The 17,392-nt window shown below is 38.9% G+C and overlaps 1 protein-coding gene across 1 annotated transcript in view; it reads left to right on the top strand.

The window, feature by feature from the left end:
• The window catches only part of KCNK10 (potassium two pore domain channel subfamily K member 10), a 54,656-nt gene extending 41,395 nt beyond the window's left edge, over positions 1-13,261 (top strand). Inside the window, exons 5-7 of the mRNA XM_041399090.1 lie at positions 6,461-6,647; positions 9,682-9,824; positions 12,180-13,261. Of these exons, the coding sequence (XP_041255024.1) occupies positions 6,461-6,647; positions 9,682-9,824; positions 12,180-12,785 (936 nt within the window). The 3' untranslated portion in view covers positions 12,786-13,261. The remainder of the gene's footprint in view (positions 1-6,460; positions 6,648-9,681; positions 9,825-12,179) is intronic.
• The last annotated feature ends 4,131 nt before the right edge of the window (positions 13,262-17,392 follow it).

Below are 17,392 nucleotides of genomic sequence, written 5' to 3'. Positions count from 1 at the left end.
AATAATTAATTAGCCTTCTGATAAGATGGAGTCCTCCTCATCATTCCTCTCCCTGCTAAGGGGGTCACCCTGAATCCTATATACCCCCTCCATTATATCTGAGCTGCAGAAAAGTATCTTTTTCTGCACAGACCTAAGATAGTTAGCTAGTACTAAAAAATCAATTAGAACATCTATGCATCCCAGATTTTGATATATTAGGCCCTCTAACTTGGTATTTAATTTAGTTAGTGATGCTTACAGCTATTCCATTTCAAGGAATGCAACTTAAGTGTAGCAGACATTTTACTAATTTTGTTCTTGTCCTCTGGTCTTTGATGGTGAGTATGTTACACCAGGAATGGCAAGATCAGATCCATTCAGGTACAGGGAAGCTATGTGGAGCAATCTTTATTAACTAATTTTTGCACTCTCTGAGTGGGGGAATAGAGATGTAACTCAGATATGAGTTGAAGGAGGGAAGGGAGGTGCAACACATTACAAATTTGGCCTCTGTGAAATTGCTGAAGTCTATGCCGTCAACCTCTGTTGTCATTTGTCTGCTCCAGTGTTTGAGAAAAGCCTGTGTATACATGGATTCCTCTTATTCAATTTGGTTTTTTACTTCTTTTTTTTCCCCTCCTTGGGCTGAATACAGTTCAGCCATAACAGAGGTTTAGGATCATAATTTTTATTTTTGTAATAAGCAACATGGATAAATTAGTGGGTCCATATCAGAAATCCCTCTGTGTGCTTTCTAGTGAGAGGAAGAAGATTGGAAAAGGGTATATCAAGCCTAGAAAATGTCTGAGTCAGTGTTTCTGTATTTTCATCACACAGTACTCACATTATGCCTGAGCAAGATCCATGCAGAGATTTACAAAAATTACATTAGAGAAAGACACTGCTCTGTGAGAAGCTTGTTGTATATTCCATCTGCGTCTAGACAAACACCCTACAGAAATGTGGTTTTATGGGGAAAAAAAATGATGTTAAAAATAACATAAATCCTTCTTTACTCTGACCTGTGTCTTGTATGAGTTCAGGATTGTGTCTCCCAAGCTTAGTAATAAATGTGACTGCTTACAGCTTTTAATATCTGTCTCTCCTCTGGTACTGACTGCAGTTAAAAAGCAGAGGACAGATTCTGCAGCCATAGCAGCATTCTTTATGAAACATGAGAACTAAAATAACACTGAGGCACCAAGAGGTTAGAATGTAGGGGAAGCCCATATCTAATAGAATGGTTCAGCCCTCATTTCATAACCCATGGAGGTGTCTGAAATGTCATCTACATTTTAACATATATTATAACTCTGCTGCTTGTTTTCAGGGAGTGTTGTCTTCTTCACTGATGTAGTGAGTAGGTCCTGGCTGGCAGCAAGCACCCACGCAGCGTTTGCTCACTCGCCTACAGTGATGGAGAGAACATGGGAAGGACAATGGAATGTTCTCTAAATAACCTCATGGGTCAAAATAAAGACAGCAAAGTCACTTACCATGTACTCTCACAGGCAAAACAAACTTGACTGGTGGACTTTAAATTAATATATTGACAATTAACATTAAAAAAATTAATTACTGAGTTGAGTGTTTGGAATAAAAATCCTCACAAAAATTCAAAATGTCTTTCTTCCCCATTTTTCAAGCACAGCTTCACTCCAGACACCTCTCCTCCACCCATGTTGTTACTGTGGGTCACCTTCAGTCCCCCTGGTGCAGCAGCAAATGGCACAGGGGCTGGGGCCAGAACACAGTGGTTTGTCTGCTGTTCTTAACTCTTTTCCTCTGTTCCTTTGCTGGTCTCCCATGGGTTGCAGACCCTGCAGTACCTGTACTGCCATGGAGAAGCTCCCACTCACCTGACCTTGTTATTCCCTTGCTCTCTTCGCTATTCCCTTTTCTTCTGCCTGTCCAGCATTCCTGCTCCTTCTTAAACACACTTTCCCAGAGGTACCACCATGTCATCTCAGTGGCTTAGCAGTGCCTTGAGGGGGGTCTGTTGGAGCTGACAGGAACCAGCAGTGTCAGAGAACAGAGAAGAACAAAATATTGTTATATTTTTCTTAGGAGTTATGTCCAAGTCAGTGATATTTAAAATACATTTAGTTTCAGTCTCATTTTGCACATGAAAGAGCTCGGACAAGTTACAATGACATCCACAGTGACTGTTACAGGCACCAAAGAGGCTGATGTGACCAAATCACTGATGTCCAAGCCAGTGCTGTGCCAGTCTTTCCATACAACCTGTTGAGAAGGGCTATATCACACCTTACTGTGTGTGCCAGGACTGGCTTGCTGAAAGACAGGCAGTGTGAACTATGACTGCCTGCATCATCCACACTAGCTTTGCAAACATATTTTGACTAAGGACATATCAAATGTTTGTGAGCTGATATATGTGATATTCTGGTTTATGGCTTTGGTACAAAGACTGTCATTCCTAGTGTTAAAATATTTTGGTCTAGAGAAAGTGATTTAGAAGACAAGCTGTTTAATTAATGCATGGGCAGAGACAATCTGTTCTGAGAATAGTTGGCAGCATGGGGAAGGGCAAAAAGTTAAGAGTAAGTGAAGAGAACAAAAGAAATACTAAAGAAATGTGTTTTGTTTGAAATGTATGCTCCAAAATACAGAGCTTTTTGGAGACATGAGGACAACATTTTCCATGCAGATACATTACATTATCTCTAAAAATATGCCATTGGTCACCTAGCAAAAAAGGTAGCCATCTTGCCTGGAGCCTTGGGGAGACTTGTCAGGAATTCAGAAAAGGAAAATTTTGGAAGGCGGAAAAGCCATCTGAGCTCACTGTGAAGCAGCAAGTGTTCCAGTGCTATTTTTGGTTCTGTAGTACTGTATACTGGGGGAGCTTTCTATGAAATGACAGGTGACACTACAGAATCTTATAAGCTTATATGAAATATGCTGTTCATGGAAATATATATATTCCACATATTTAGCATTTAGTCTAGTCTGATAAATGACTGTAGCTTCTCTTGATCCCAAACATAATGCCTCCTGCTCCTTTTGCATAGGAATATATATGTCTCAGTTTACAAACTTAAAAACACTGTTTGGTGCTTTTATTGTCAACCATCAGGTCAGAAAAATTGTACCTCAGTTAATTCACCTGAAGAAAGCAAAAAAAGTAAAATAATCTACTACACTGACTTTGATCTATTGGGCCAGGGAGAGAAAAAAGAAAGTAAAAAACTCAAGGTTTATTTTAACTCCTGAAATTATTAGGTAAGACCAAAACTACTAAAACCCTTGTATATATAATACAAAATGAGGAAAAAGCAAAGCTGCAGTTATTGATGGAAAAGATGGATAAGAACTAAATTCCACTGATAAAGGTGTTTTCATTGCTCTGTCTGTCCTTACCCCTCTTGGCACTAGAGCAGATTGACAGTAGGTTGTTTGAATTCATATAAGCAAGGTGACATCAGTAATGTCGCCAGTTTAGCACTTGGCCACCTCAAGAATAAAATCAGTACTGTCAGTGGAAAATGGGAATGACCCTGATGGGTGCACAGAAAACTCTCAGTTCTTAGCTACTTAGATGACTTCTTTGATGTTTTCCAGATTAGCTCTAGGGGGATTTAAATTGGTCTCATTAGCCAACACTAATTTATTCGTATTTGAAGAATATCTTACAAATTATCGGCTTCATCACTGTGGAAAGACTTGTGGACAAACAAACTTAAAAAGAAAAAGAGTGGAAAACATCTTTTTAAAAGGTGTTTTAATTTTACTTAAACAACTATAAGATTAGCTACCTTTCCTGGAGGAAGAGGTTGTTGTTTTTTCCTTTTGACACCTATAAAACATTCTGTATTCATGCCACAAAATGGGTTCAGATGACTTGTTAGCGTGGCAGAAATTGCTCAGCTATTTGACAATGTTTTGCTCTAAGCTGAGAATGCTGTTTAAAAGAGAAATTTGTGTGAACATATTCAGACTTCTCAGCCCTTAGTGTTATATAATGTGATTATTTATTTATTTATTTATTTATTTATTGTAATAATGACTTGGTATAACACTGCAGTGGATTAAATTTTTGTAGTATGTCATTATTACAATGTACATATTTTATTAGTAAGTACAATTATGCCTTAGCATTTTTATTCATGTGTAGCAGTTAGACTCTACTGTGAATTTCCTCTGAATGCATGCCTAACTGTAAAAAGACCCTCCTTTTTGCGTCGGTCCTATATTTCACGTGTTATTGTTCATTAAGTAATTCTTTTTCTGAGTCCTGCTTTTGTGCTTTTTTCAGCAGCTCTAAAAATGCTGTGCCTGATTCACCATTTCTTTCTGCCTTCATTTGTACCCTCAGCTGCTCTGCTTTTGTGTCAGTGACAAAGGTGCACAATAACCATGAGTCAGGTCTTTTACAGATCCTTTCATTAACATTGTTACCTTTTTTACTTAAAAAACCAAAAACCTTTGGCGGAATTTATTGTTCACGGACAAGGGGATGTCCTGAACATTTGTTACTGATTTGAAGGCCATTCTTTTTGTTCCTGTCTCTCTCATGAGACAATTCTGACACACATTGAAATGCATTTTAATTTTTGCTATGTGGGGACTGGAGGAAGAATTGCTATGCACAACTTTGATGCCAGGCAGCTCCAAACTATTTTTTGTTCAAGGATGTCCAAGAGGCACTTGTCTCCTAACTTCCACAAGGCAAGGTTTCTGACATTTCATTTTTACATATCAGGAAAATGAAGCATTTATTAGAAGTAAAGAAGTCACCTTAGTCAAACTAGAAATTAAACATCAATTTGGTTAAATCCTTATTCTCAGTGAAGAATGGCAGGGGTGCCAATGTAGGACACTATGTAACATCCATGTGATCTGTTCTTTTCCTTTTACTACTCATTGAATAAGTCTGAAATCCTGCCATTGTGAATGTGTGTCCATACCTCTTAAATAAGATAGATCATCCTTTGGTATTTTAGCAAAATACTCAAAGTGGCTCTTTGGAAAAAGAGGCAATAAGGAATGAATTCAGATTTTATATTTCTGTGTTGCTTTTCCCCTTGGTACTTGGCAGTTTCTTCCATGTCTTATATTTGCATTACATTACTAATCTTATTGAACTATTTCTATTCATCCAGACACAGAAAATAAGCACACACCCAAATTAAATATGAAGTGTAGGAATCATCTTAAACAGTTTCAGAACTGAAAGCATCTATGAAATATCCCTTATTTATTCTACCTGGTTCTGAATGCATCCCAGAGCAGAGGAGTACTTAACAAGGGTCTGACACTGCATCTCTAAAATAAATGCTCCCATTTTAGGGGAAGCACAATATTGCTCACAAACTGGTTAGATATTAACCAGTTCAGGCAATATCCCTTCTGTATATTACAAAGATAACTTCTGAGATCTTATTTCCTGTCTAGGCAATGCCTTAATCTGAAATGAGATCTCATTCCTGGGTTAAGGGAGATGCTTGATTTGAAAAACTAATTTGGAAATATGACTTAGAGTGACCTCCGCATTGCTTTTCCAGAATAAATAGAGAATTTGTATTGCCACTGAAATTAATCCACAATATGGTTTCTAGTAATTTACAGGTTTCTCATGAAACTTTATTGGGTGCTGAGTTTATTAACAGCAGAGAATCTGAAATAAATCTGCCAGAGTCAATTGTATTAATCCAGGTTTGCATCAATATTAATAGAAACAAAATATAAGTATATATTAAATAAATTGAAAGTTTATATGATTTTGGAGTGTAAAATATTACAATTACACTGGCTATATTTGAATTCAGTTTATAGAAGTCAGTAACACATACTCTTTGTTCAACAGTTTTCCAGTGGCTTTACATAGGTAATTTTATCTCAGGCTCTTTAGTATTTGACATAAATCCTTTTTTTCTGGAGTAAACCAATAATACAGCTTTCTATTTTTGAAAAGGAGATTTAACCTTCATATTTGTGAATGAAAGTGGGAAATCCTGAGTCTAGAAATCCCAAAGCATGAGTTATTTCTACATAAAATTGCACCTTTTCAGTAAGGGAAGAGGGGTTTATTTTCATTTTAACCTTGGTCTTGTTTGTTGAATACTTGGTGCTGGTGAGACAATGTGGGTGTACGCATACTTGTATGTGGTGTTAATGTGCACTTTTTCTTACACATTGAACCTGATATGGAGCATATTGATGCCTTTCTGAAGCTTGGGAATGTTTTTCCAGGTGGTGTTTGTGGTAGATTAGTCACTTCCTAGTGCATAGAAAATGGGAATCATGATAAACGGGGGCCAGACATGGGGGCTTACTATTACCTAGTCAGGACTCTCACTAACAGGGAGAGAGGGTTGTATTCCACCCAGCAAGCTCACAAAAGGCAGAAAGAGACATACCAGGTGATACCAGCATAATCAGTGTGTCATCCACAAAGAATACAGTTACAGAAATCCACTCAAACATTTTTTTTCTTGTTATTTCCTTTTTCTAGAATAAACAAGTGAGTCAAACAAAGATCCGGGTAATCTCCACCATCGTCTTCATCCTGGCAGGCTGCATTGTCTTTGTGACCATTCCTGCATTTATCTTCAAATACATCGAGGGATGGACAGCCTTGGAGTCCATTTACTTTGTAGTTGTCACTCTGACCACTGTTGGCTTCGGTGACTTTGTAGCAGGTGAGCAGCTTTGAGCCAAGATGCTGTGCACAACGGCCTTGGCTATTAGAATTTGTTTTCTGGTATAGAGAGGAGGCTTTTCACAAGGTGTTTTTTTCCAGTGAAACAATGCCAGGCTGATTTAAGGTCCAGGTGCCTTGCCATTTGTAGATTGTGAGCTTTCAGCAGTGTAGATAACAGGAGCCTGGGAAGTCCTGATTATCCTTTATCATTCAATGAATTATGCAAAAGTAAAATTACTTTCCCATTGAATTAAATATTTGGATTAGTCCATTAGTGCTCATTCTGAGGCTGACTGCAGGAGCAAGCAGCCCAGATGATGAATGGAGGAAGCTTTTACAAAGGATGACTGAGCCATAGGTCTGTAGAATTCTCTGGTCAGATGCAGTAGTGGGCTGCTACCACAGGAGATGCAGCATTTCAAAACCTGCATTGTTTCATAACCTTGGCAGAAATTTTGACATTGCAGTTGACCTGTTAAGGAAAACTCTTGTAGGAGAGAAGGACTAATGGGGTATGTAACTCAGTGCTTGGGGAAGACTCTCCAAGATTAATACAGTACAAGCAGGAACTATAAATATCTACCCATATACAATTTACAAAGAGGCAATTGAGATAGCTGACTGGAGAGAGAGACTTTTTTTCATGCAGCTGCTTTGCTAACAAAAAGGTGGTTAAAAATAAGTGAATTTATTCCCATCAGTGCATGACCTCTACTCCTCATTCCTGTTAGTGGCTCTAATTAAAGGTATTAGGTTGCCTGTGTTACAAACAGTCATACTGAGCTTCTTAGTCCCTATAAACAGAATGAGTTAAAAGCATAAAATAAAACTACAAAATTTTCTTTGCTGAAGAACAGTAGAAAAGTCTTTTTTGTAGAGAATACTCTAATCTTCCTTTGGTATGACATACTGGCATAGAAGACATGAATTATTGAGAAAAAAAAAAGTCACTGAACAAAAGAAGACCCAGATATAAAAAAGAAAGTTTTAGGACTATTCAGTTACAGAAATGATTGTGTGAGCTTTGTCCATTTTAACCACTTAGATGTGTAAAGGAATTCACTGATATTCTTTGAGGTATCACAGTGTGAAATAAAAAGAATTTACAATACTTTTCTTAATAATACAGCATTTCAGTATTGTTTAATAATGTGATAGTAAAAAAAATTCTGAATATTAAATTGCTGTGTATGCACATGGTTAGGAGAATATAATCCACAGCTGGGTGGTCACTAACAAGCAGGATTTTCCAAAAATCATATGGAAGACCTGAAACAAGGAAACTTCAGAGGCATTTTCATGATAAGAGTTTAAGGCAGGTGATCACCAGGAGATTTGGGGTTTATTGCTGGTTTTGAGAGAGATTTTCTGCCCCTTTTATTTTCTGCCACTTTAATCTCTCAATATCTCTATTCCTTCAACAGCAAATCAAAAATACTATATCTTAACAGTTAAAGCAGAGTCAATGGAGCTATGCTGGCTTATTCCTCTAGAAAAAAATCCCAGCTCTCGGGAAACTGGGAGGTTTTTGTACTACAGTTGGAAAAAAAATTGTGCATGGAGCCTGAAAAAACACAGTATCTGATAGGCTGAAAAAAGTGGTCTCATACTTTCTCGTCACCTGATTACTGTGCAAGATAGATCCAGACAATCTGTTTCCTAGTGAGCTTCCTCAGGGACATGTATGATCAGAAGAGGCTTCTTGTACCATAGCAACAGCAGTCCCTACCTCCCATTGTTTCAGACTTTTAAAGACTGGAAAAAACGAGTGTGATTCATGCAGTCTATGGGGAGAAATTAACATCAAAACCAATGTTTGGGTCCCTGCCAAGTCTCAAATGTCTGACCTTCCATGGGGGTGTTCAAACACTGCAACTACATTCATACTGAGTCTTGATAAAATGAAAGAGTCATAGGAATGTCTCAGATTGCGAAAAGCAAAAGGGAAAATATTGAACTGTGTTGTCTGGTGATTTTAACAGGGAAAACCCCTAAAATCTCTCTGCAGTCATACAGAAGAAATATGCAGACCTCTGCCTGAGTCTCCTGCTAGGCTTGCTCTTTGGGCAGGGATTTCCACGGGTACCACCAAGGTGATGTTCACTTGCATTGAGGGATATGGTGGTGCCCATGGGGCTCTGCAGACTCTTTCCTGCTCACCCTCTTCCCTTCAGGGCTGTGCCTGCCTCTCACTGGCTCATTCTTGCAGTGCACATAGCACTGTGATGGGACTGAGAGTGTCGACAGTGTGGTTGCTTTCTTTTGTAAAAAATTCTGTATTTTACTCTATAGCGGGCAGCAACCTGGCCCCTACTGCACTTACTTGGGAGTCTTTGTAGTCCATTAGGTTTGCCAAATATCTCACTTCTTGTTCTGCCAGCTCATCTAGAGACCTGCATGAAGAACAATATAGTATATTTGTTGCTTGGTTTGACCCATATCTCCTATGAAGTCACTGTCCAGAGAATGCATCTCTGAATGATACCCAAGACTGTACAGCCTTATTTTCAGGGCTAATGCATGGTTGGTTTCCTGTCAGATACCCTGATTTGGAAGAAAAGGCTACATTTCTTTTTTCTGCACACAGATCTCTCAATCCTCTAGCTAAATCCAAAAAAGTCTCGAAACTATAACTTAAAGGGGTTGACCTATAAATTTTCTTAACTATGAGGCTGCAGACAGTTCAGAATGAGGAAGACTAGCTGTATTAAATTTTTTCTTGGACAGGTGTTTGTACTGTTGCAAGTACTATCAAAGCAGAATTTCAGAGCTGCTTCAGCATATGAGCAGTACAAAGGAAAGTATTTACTGGGTGCTCTGGCAGGTCACATAGCAGCAGAACAATAGGTAATTTTGAAGACAAATTAAAGCAGACTGGGTCCCTCCCACCTGACAAGCTTTTTGTCTTATTATCAGAACAGTGCTGTTGACAAGAGTTAGGAAATACTTTTAGGCATTTTTCAGAATTGCAGATATTTTGTAATGATTTTGGCACCACATCATTTGTAAGCATAATTAAATGCTTATTTCAGGAGGAAATGCTGACATCAAATACATGGAGTGGTATAAACCCTTAGTGTGGTTCTGGATCCTTGTTGGCCTTGCCTACTTTGCTGCTGTTCTGAGTATGATTGGAGACTGGCTAAGAGTCCTGTCCAAGAAGACACAAGAAGAGGTATGATCAGTAATTTCTCAGCAGTTTGTCATTTTACAAGAGAGATTTAAGGGCCTGATTCCTGCATGTCTAAATAAGGATGCTGCTCTGCATGACCAATGTTCAATATGCTCTGTGGTTTACTTCACTGTCTACCTTTGGTATACATGTAACTCTGATCTCTAGCACCTTCACAAAGGAAGAGAAGAGAGCAACAAAAGCAACCAAGGCTGTTACACCTCTATCAGTACTCAAAAATACACCAAACACATCAGTGGGATTCCAATTATGGAATGAGATGCCAGCCTTTACTCTGAAACTAGCTATGAAATTGTACTAAAAATTTCGGTGTCCTCTCAAAAACTAGGAGATTTTCCTGTCTTTTCCTATGCCAGGGAATGTGGTTCTGAATAGAAGTTTAGATTCAGGTCCTTTACTGTGTACTTTTCTTTTAAAAGTTGAAGAAATTGAGTAGTCAGCATCAAGGAGAGCATGACTAAAGTCACTCAGAACATGCCCTCCCTGATTCAAAGAGGATACTGCTCTATTTACTAGTTTTCTATTTTGCTCTTTCTATTTTCCACACTTATTTGAGTGTGGATATTTTCCACACTTATGTAAGTGTGAATATTTTCCACACTGAAATAAGTGTGGTAAATAGAAAGGTAATTGCCATGCCTCTAGAGCTGAAGCCTGTGGTGGGGGATGTTAATAATTTCAAATTTTAAGGCAACCCTGCTTTACTAGCAAAGTTTACCTGGCAGGGTTAACCAAATAGCAGACAAAATTTGGCAGGGGGGTATCTTTTTGCTGTTTCTAATTTTTGAAGGCATCTGCACCACCCAAAGCCTGGTGCATCCCGCATGTGTCTCTATTAATAAAGGGGACTGCAGAGAGTGTTGCTGTTCTGTTGAGCATCAGGCACCTACAGCGAGGAATCTGGTCTCCCATGCAGATGCCTTCTGGCACAGTGCTAAATGGACACCTGCACATCTGGACTGCAGAAAAAAATATGACTCCTTGTGGGTTATTGGATGCAAAAACTTGAGTTCAGGCTGCAGCAGCACAAACAAAGCATTGACCGTGGTGGGCTCCTGCAGCCACTGTACTCCTAAATCTGTTCTTCTTTAGCTGAACTTTGAGAAAGGCCTGTTATAACTGAAATATTACTTGGTCATTTATCTTGGTTTTTCTCATTTTGGAAGGCATATTTATTGAATACAGTCATCACTTGGTTCTTTATTCTTAGCCCTTATTCCAGCCTCCAGTGCAAAGTAGTAAACCAAAGAAAGATGGTAGTAGGACATTCAAGGATATGCTCATAGTCCCCATATAGAATGTGTGTTGAAAACTCCTCCAGATGGCTTGACAGTGTGGTATTTGGACAGTTGTGCAATGGAAATCTCCATTAAAGACAGCTACATTTGTCCCTGAAAATGAACCCTAGACTGGGGGAGTCAGAGGGCCACTTGAAATTAGCTAATGGATGTGGTATTCACATGCCCTCGGAACAGAGAGAAGCAGAGTAAAAAGTGATCAGAGAAAAGAATGATCAAAATAATTCTTATCTCATTTGCTGCTCCTGTGTTTGTGCCCGTGTAGAATGTATTCTGGAGATTGTTTACCCGAGGTGACCAATTGGATCCATGTGTGTGGATAGGGACTCTTGGGTAGAGAGTCACGAGTTTTTCAGTTATTAGTTAGTAGTAGTTAGAATTTAGTAAGTAAGTATGATGTAGTATAGAATGCATCTCTTTAATATAGTATAGTTTTAATAAAGTGAGTGTTCATCATTCCAAAGCCATGGAGTCAGATGAGCATCATTCTTCCCTGCATCTGGGGTCGTCATAAATACAATAAATGGGTATTAAACATTAACAGCTCTGTGACTCTGTGGCTCTGAACAGAATCTTCAGTGGGACTAAACATCTGCATCCATGAGCCATACAGGAAAACACATTCCTGTACTGCTGCGCTGGTTGTTGTGTTGTTCTGAAGTGTATCGGTTTAACTGTATGTGATTAACTTTGCCCACTCTTGACCATCTACTGCTGACATTATGAGTCAGGAATTTTGTTCTTAATCAAGGATGGATTAACATGAACATGTCCCATGACGTGACACAGCTATAAAATGTGTGGGGTGGCAAAGTGACACAGGCAGATGAGTTCTATGTCACAAAAGTCATCAGTTGGTATGTTTAGAGTTTGCCCAGTTTAGGCCCTTTACTACTGAAGTTTGGGTCCAGATGGATGCAATGGAGATCTGACCACTCCCCAGTTTCATGCCACAGAAGAAAGTGCTTGTATTGCTGTTCTACAGGAAAGATTTTTTTTTTTTTTTTTTTATTAATTTGCCTTTCCTTATGTTGTAAAGGTTGGAGAAATAAAAGCCCACGCAGCAGAGTGGAAAGCAAATGTGACGGCTGAGTTCAGAGAGACTCGGAGGCGGCTCAGCGTGGAGATCCATGACAAGCTTCAACGGGCAGCCACCATCCGGAGCATGGAGCGCAGGCGCCTGGGCCTGGAGCAGCGAGCCCACTCCTTGGACATGCTCTCTCCGGAGAAGCGCTCTGTCTTTGCTACCTTGGAAACAGGACGCTTCAAGGCCTCCTCTCAGGAAAGCATCAACAACAGGCCTAACAACCTGCGCCTTAAAGGGTCAGATAAGCTCAGCAAGCACGGGCAGGGGGCGTCCGAGGACAACATCATCAACAAATTTGGATCATCCGCTAAGATGACCAAAAGGAAAAACAAAGACCTGAAAAAGACCATGCCTGAGGATATGCATAAAATTTATGAGACCTTCAAAAACTATTCCCTGGCTGAAGAAAAAAAGGGAGAGGAGAGAGAGAAGATGTATAATTCCAAGAATACTACTAGCACTGCAGTTCTTACCAACTTTATTCAGCAGCACTCAGACCTGGAAAATGGAGAGATTCCCAATGAAGCCAAAGAAAGGAAGCATAAAAACAAAGTATGACTTTAAGACAGAAGTTAAATGTAAAAGATGCTTGACTTGAATTAAAAATGTTGGTGTTTTTATATACATATATAGTGAGACACGTGCCTTATACAGACTCCTTATTCAGTCTGAATTATATAGCATCCAAGAATATTTCACTGTGCCATAAAGACTCAAGCTTGCTCTGCCAAAACAAATCAGGAACACAGCACTGCAGAATGGCAACAGAAAGCTACGCACATGGAATTTTCAGCCTGTATAAGATTACCAGGGCAAGACACAAAGGAAGGGAGTGGACCATGGCAGTATCACCAGAGGGCTCCTACCATGGTGTGATATTAGACAAAGGGCAGCTATGCAAGAAGGGCCTATGAAAGGGATGAAAAACAGTGTATCTTTCTAATGGAGTATGCATCCATAAAGCCTTCCCCTGGTGATTAAAAAGAGGAGAAATGATTGGAGTGAACTAGAAACTTTCAGTAAGGCTTAGTTTACGTTTTGGCACGTGATCCAAGCTAGATTTTTTTTTCCCCTATACCGGATTCAGATGCATTACCTACCTAAATGCCAAAAGAATGTCCATGGACACAGCTAGCAGCTGAGTGCTGGTTGGAAAATCAACATAGACATAAGTAAGGGTTGGATTGCTCTTTTGATTAAAAAAAAAAAAAAAAATAGAAAACAAAAACTCTGGGGGTATTTATCTTAAGCAAAAAAAAAAAAAAAAAAAAAGGATTTTTTTCTCATGTAGGAAGATTCAATGTAAAGTCACAGCAAGAAAGTGCATTTGAAGAAAATACAACATCTCATGTTGTTTAAAAGAAGAGAAACATCAATTTAATATTTGGGTAAAAATATAAAACAGTGGGCCAACTTTTTTTTTTTAAAAGAATTTCTAATTCACACTTTCCACCACTGAAAAAGCCCCTTCTATTTTAATGCTGTATGACTATAAGGACAGAAGGGAAGCTGTAACTTTTGCATGTCAGCAAACTGCTGTTCTCTAGCTGAATCTGAATTTTTAAAAATAGACATAAAAGCATTTACATGATTCAAATGAGGGCCAGGGCTACCATAGAATCTCAGGGCTCTCTGCTCCCTTTTGCTGGGTTTGATTTAGACATAAGCTGCTATCATAATCTCAGAAAAAAAGAGAAAAAAAAATAGAAAAAATTTAGGAAATTTAGGAAAAAAATATTGTGGTAATCTTTTAAGTGCTTATAACTTTAAGTGCCATTAATGCCGTCATATTTTGTAAATTTTTAAACAAGTATTTTAAATTATTTGGTTAATTTCTATTCAAGTACTATCTTTGTTGGAAATTTGCTATCCCTTTTATTGATAAAAACTAAACATGATCTCTCTGCATTTCTAGACTAAAGTGAAATGTAACCAAACTGTGGGCATTTTTAAAAATCCTTTGTGCTGTCTGGGCATATGGATATGAAAAATAGAATTGTGTTTTCAAAGAAAATGTTGCAAAATAATTAATGGGAATTGCAAAACCTACTAAATTTTTTGTAGTGTCAGCCTGTGGGCTGCTGGGTGGGCCACTACAGATAGAAGATTTTGCATGCTGGAAATGAGATACACATGATTGTACCAGCAATGTTTTCCCTGAGCTTTCACAAAATCCTAAATACTCTTGCAATTCAAACTGTAGGCTTATAGGTAAGGTAAGCATGGATGTTGATTGCAGAGACTTGCAAGCTAGTCAAACATGCAGACATCCACAGGTCATGCAGACACAGACTTTTGGAATTGCATGCTGATGTCTACACACACAAAAGTGCATGTATCATTCTCTGATACTTTCTGAGATTTTGTGCACAATAGGATGACTCAAAATCAAACTGGCCACCACAATTCAAGATTGCCACGGCTATGAATGGAAGCATGGCACTGTGTATGCAAATTTTGAGTATACATATTTGCATATCTAATAACTGCTGAATTTGCTGGAGGGAGTCAAATTCTGCTAGTACAGAGGAGGAAAGAAGTTTTTAGTTTGTTCTGTCTGCTGGTTCACTTCTCTTGAAATGTCTTATATTTCTAATTTCATTATCTGTCTGAAAATCAAGGAAGAAAAAGCAATGTTCGAAAAATTTCAGGTCATTTGGGATTGCTCTAACTCAATAAGATCCAAGAGAAATTGAATTCTGCTTACTTCACCAGTGAATCTCTTAAGGTGCAGGGCTGCACTCTGGCTTCACATTACCAGACACAGGGCAGTAAGCCCAGACCCTGGAGAAGGTTCCACTCAACTCAAGAGCTGCCGTGGCTTCTGGAGACTTTTGTGCCAGCCAGCCCTGTGCTTGCTTTCACAAACACACCGGCTGGTGACCATCCTAGGATCCCATCCTCCTCCAGCCCCAGGCAGACACCAGCATGGTGCAGGACTCCTCAAGATCTGGAGCTCTTTAATCCACCTGTTACGGCTGGTTTTGGGCAGGCCTTGGGTTCCACATATGAGCAAATGTTCTGAAGTTTTGTTCATGAGCATCACTAATTCTGCAGTGTCAGGATGGATGAAGCATGTCTGGATGTAGCAAGGCTGTTAAGATCTGTTTTTTTACTGGTAGGAGGTTAGGAGTGAAAGCTACAATTTAGATTTGCATTTGGTTTCCAGAAAAGGTTCAGAAGTGCTGAGATGTAAAATTTGGGTCTGAGAATTGCAGTAATTCCTTGTTACATCATCCTGCGCTTTGCATCTGTGAAGGATCTGACACCCAAAAACATCTCATCTGACTCTGAAAGCATGCAATCCATTCAGTTTTGCAAATAATTCTCCTTGGTTACCAAATGCCAAGATCAATATCATGCATGCAGTGTTATCTGCTCTTCAGATGAGTTCTTCTCACAAGAAATGCTTGTCTGCAATAGAAAAGTTCTGCATAGTCACACAGACATCTGTAAGGCTATATCTCCCAAGAGATGCATTTTCCACATACAAAATATAAAGTTTAGCCATTGCCAGGTCATTTCTTCTGATTAGGGTCAGGGAAAGTAAAGTCTGTCTTGCAGGAATTGTCTGTGTGAGCAGGGAGTTGGACACCAAGCAAATCACAGAAAGTAGGTCAACATGGAAAAGTGAGGAGGCAAAATTTGTTGGGAAAACTCAGAACTGTTTGCTCTGATGCAAGAGAAGGATAATGACATCTTGGAATAGTTTTAATCTTAACTTTCTGAGTTCTCAGTCTGCCCCCTGTCCAGATTTCAGGTGATGGTGTGTGTGTATCATTCTAATTTCCGTTTGGCCATGCCATGCAGGAGCCCCTGACTGACATTTTATCAGCTGTTTCTTCAGCATCCCCTGGTTTGGGATATAACAGTTCAGGGACAAAAGGTGATGATCAATAAATCCCATTGAAATACTAAGCAGAGCATTTGATGACCTTTTATATGAAAACAAAATGCTCTCTTTCATTCCTCTCCATTTCTGTGTCTGTAAAACTTGCTGAGAAGGTTGCCAGGCTATGACAGGAGTAAATGTTTTCTGCTAGATGATTGTCTATTAAATACCTCAATATACATAATTTTTATTATAATATGGGAAGTGCAAATGGTGTGTTTCATAGGGGGCCAGACAGAAACATCTTGACACCTAAAATGACATTTTAACGAGCTAAATTGCTTTTCCCCTTTTAAAGGGCATCCCTTGGTTTTAGTTGTCTGCAACACCTCAAGAGAGAATGCCAGTTCAAACATCAAGTGTTTTTATGGCTAAAATTCCCATCTTCTGGAATTTAGTAACACCTATAAAAAACTTGTCATGTTATTTTTAGTGTGGCTATTCCACCATTATAGAAATTTTTTAGCCAAAGTAGTCTGAACCATATCCAAAACTCCTTTCTCTAAATTAGGACCTTTCACAACAGCCTAAAAATAAGGCTGGGTTACTGAAGGGTGACTGACTTTAACTCTCTGATCCTGCCATGAGCGTAACATGACTTGACATGGGAATTGGGACCTGAAGAACAAGGAAACATGGATTTTATGTAGCTGCAGCCCTCACACACAGAGGATGACTCAGCTGCTGTATCCCTACAGCTTTCAGCTCTGCAGTCCCACTTTCCACTGCTTTGTGCAGGAGAATTCTGCATTTGAATTTGGGGATCTTTCTGAACAATGATATCATAAGCATCACTGAACTTGTTCAGATCCTGGTTTTCAAAAGATTGCTAATTTCATTACCACTTAATAGGGAACATTATTTCTAATAAATCTTAGAAATAATAGTAAATAAAATACAATAATCCCCCCCCCCATGATTTATATTCATGGAACCCGATTTGGATTGTGGCCATGAAGTTATAAATCACCCAAGCTTCTCCTGCCTGGCTTTAGGATGTTGCTAGTACCAGTCTGCTTCCTCCAAAGCCATTAATGGACTATGCCAGAGACTTTCTGCAAAAATTTCTAACCCATAATAAATGAAATTATGCCTGAGTTCAGGTTATTAAAACCTTGTCCTTAAAAGCCCTTCATTGAAGTATTTGTATTTATGCTGTACATGGGCTGTTTGTTTGCCAGCTTTGGTTTTCTCAGGGGTTTGTGTTGTCAGGTTGCATGATGTCTGCTACTCTCACTTTTCCCATCATCTACTAGAAATAAATTACAGGTAA

The sequence above is a fragment of the Onychostruthus taczanowskii genome, unplaced genomic scaffold, assembly GCF_017590055.1.
Source record: "Onychostruthus taczanowskii isolate IOZ18803 unplaced genomic scaffold, ASM1759005v1 scaffold1, whole genome shotgun sequence".
Taxonomy (NCBI): Eukaryota; Metazoa; Chordata; class Aves; order Passeriformes; family Passeridae; genus Onychostruthus; species Onychostruthus taczanowskii.
This window is presented reverse-complemented; position numbering and strand designations above follow the sequence as displayed.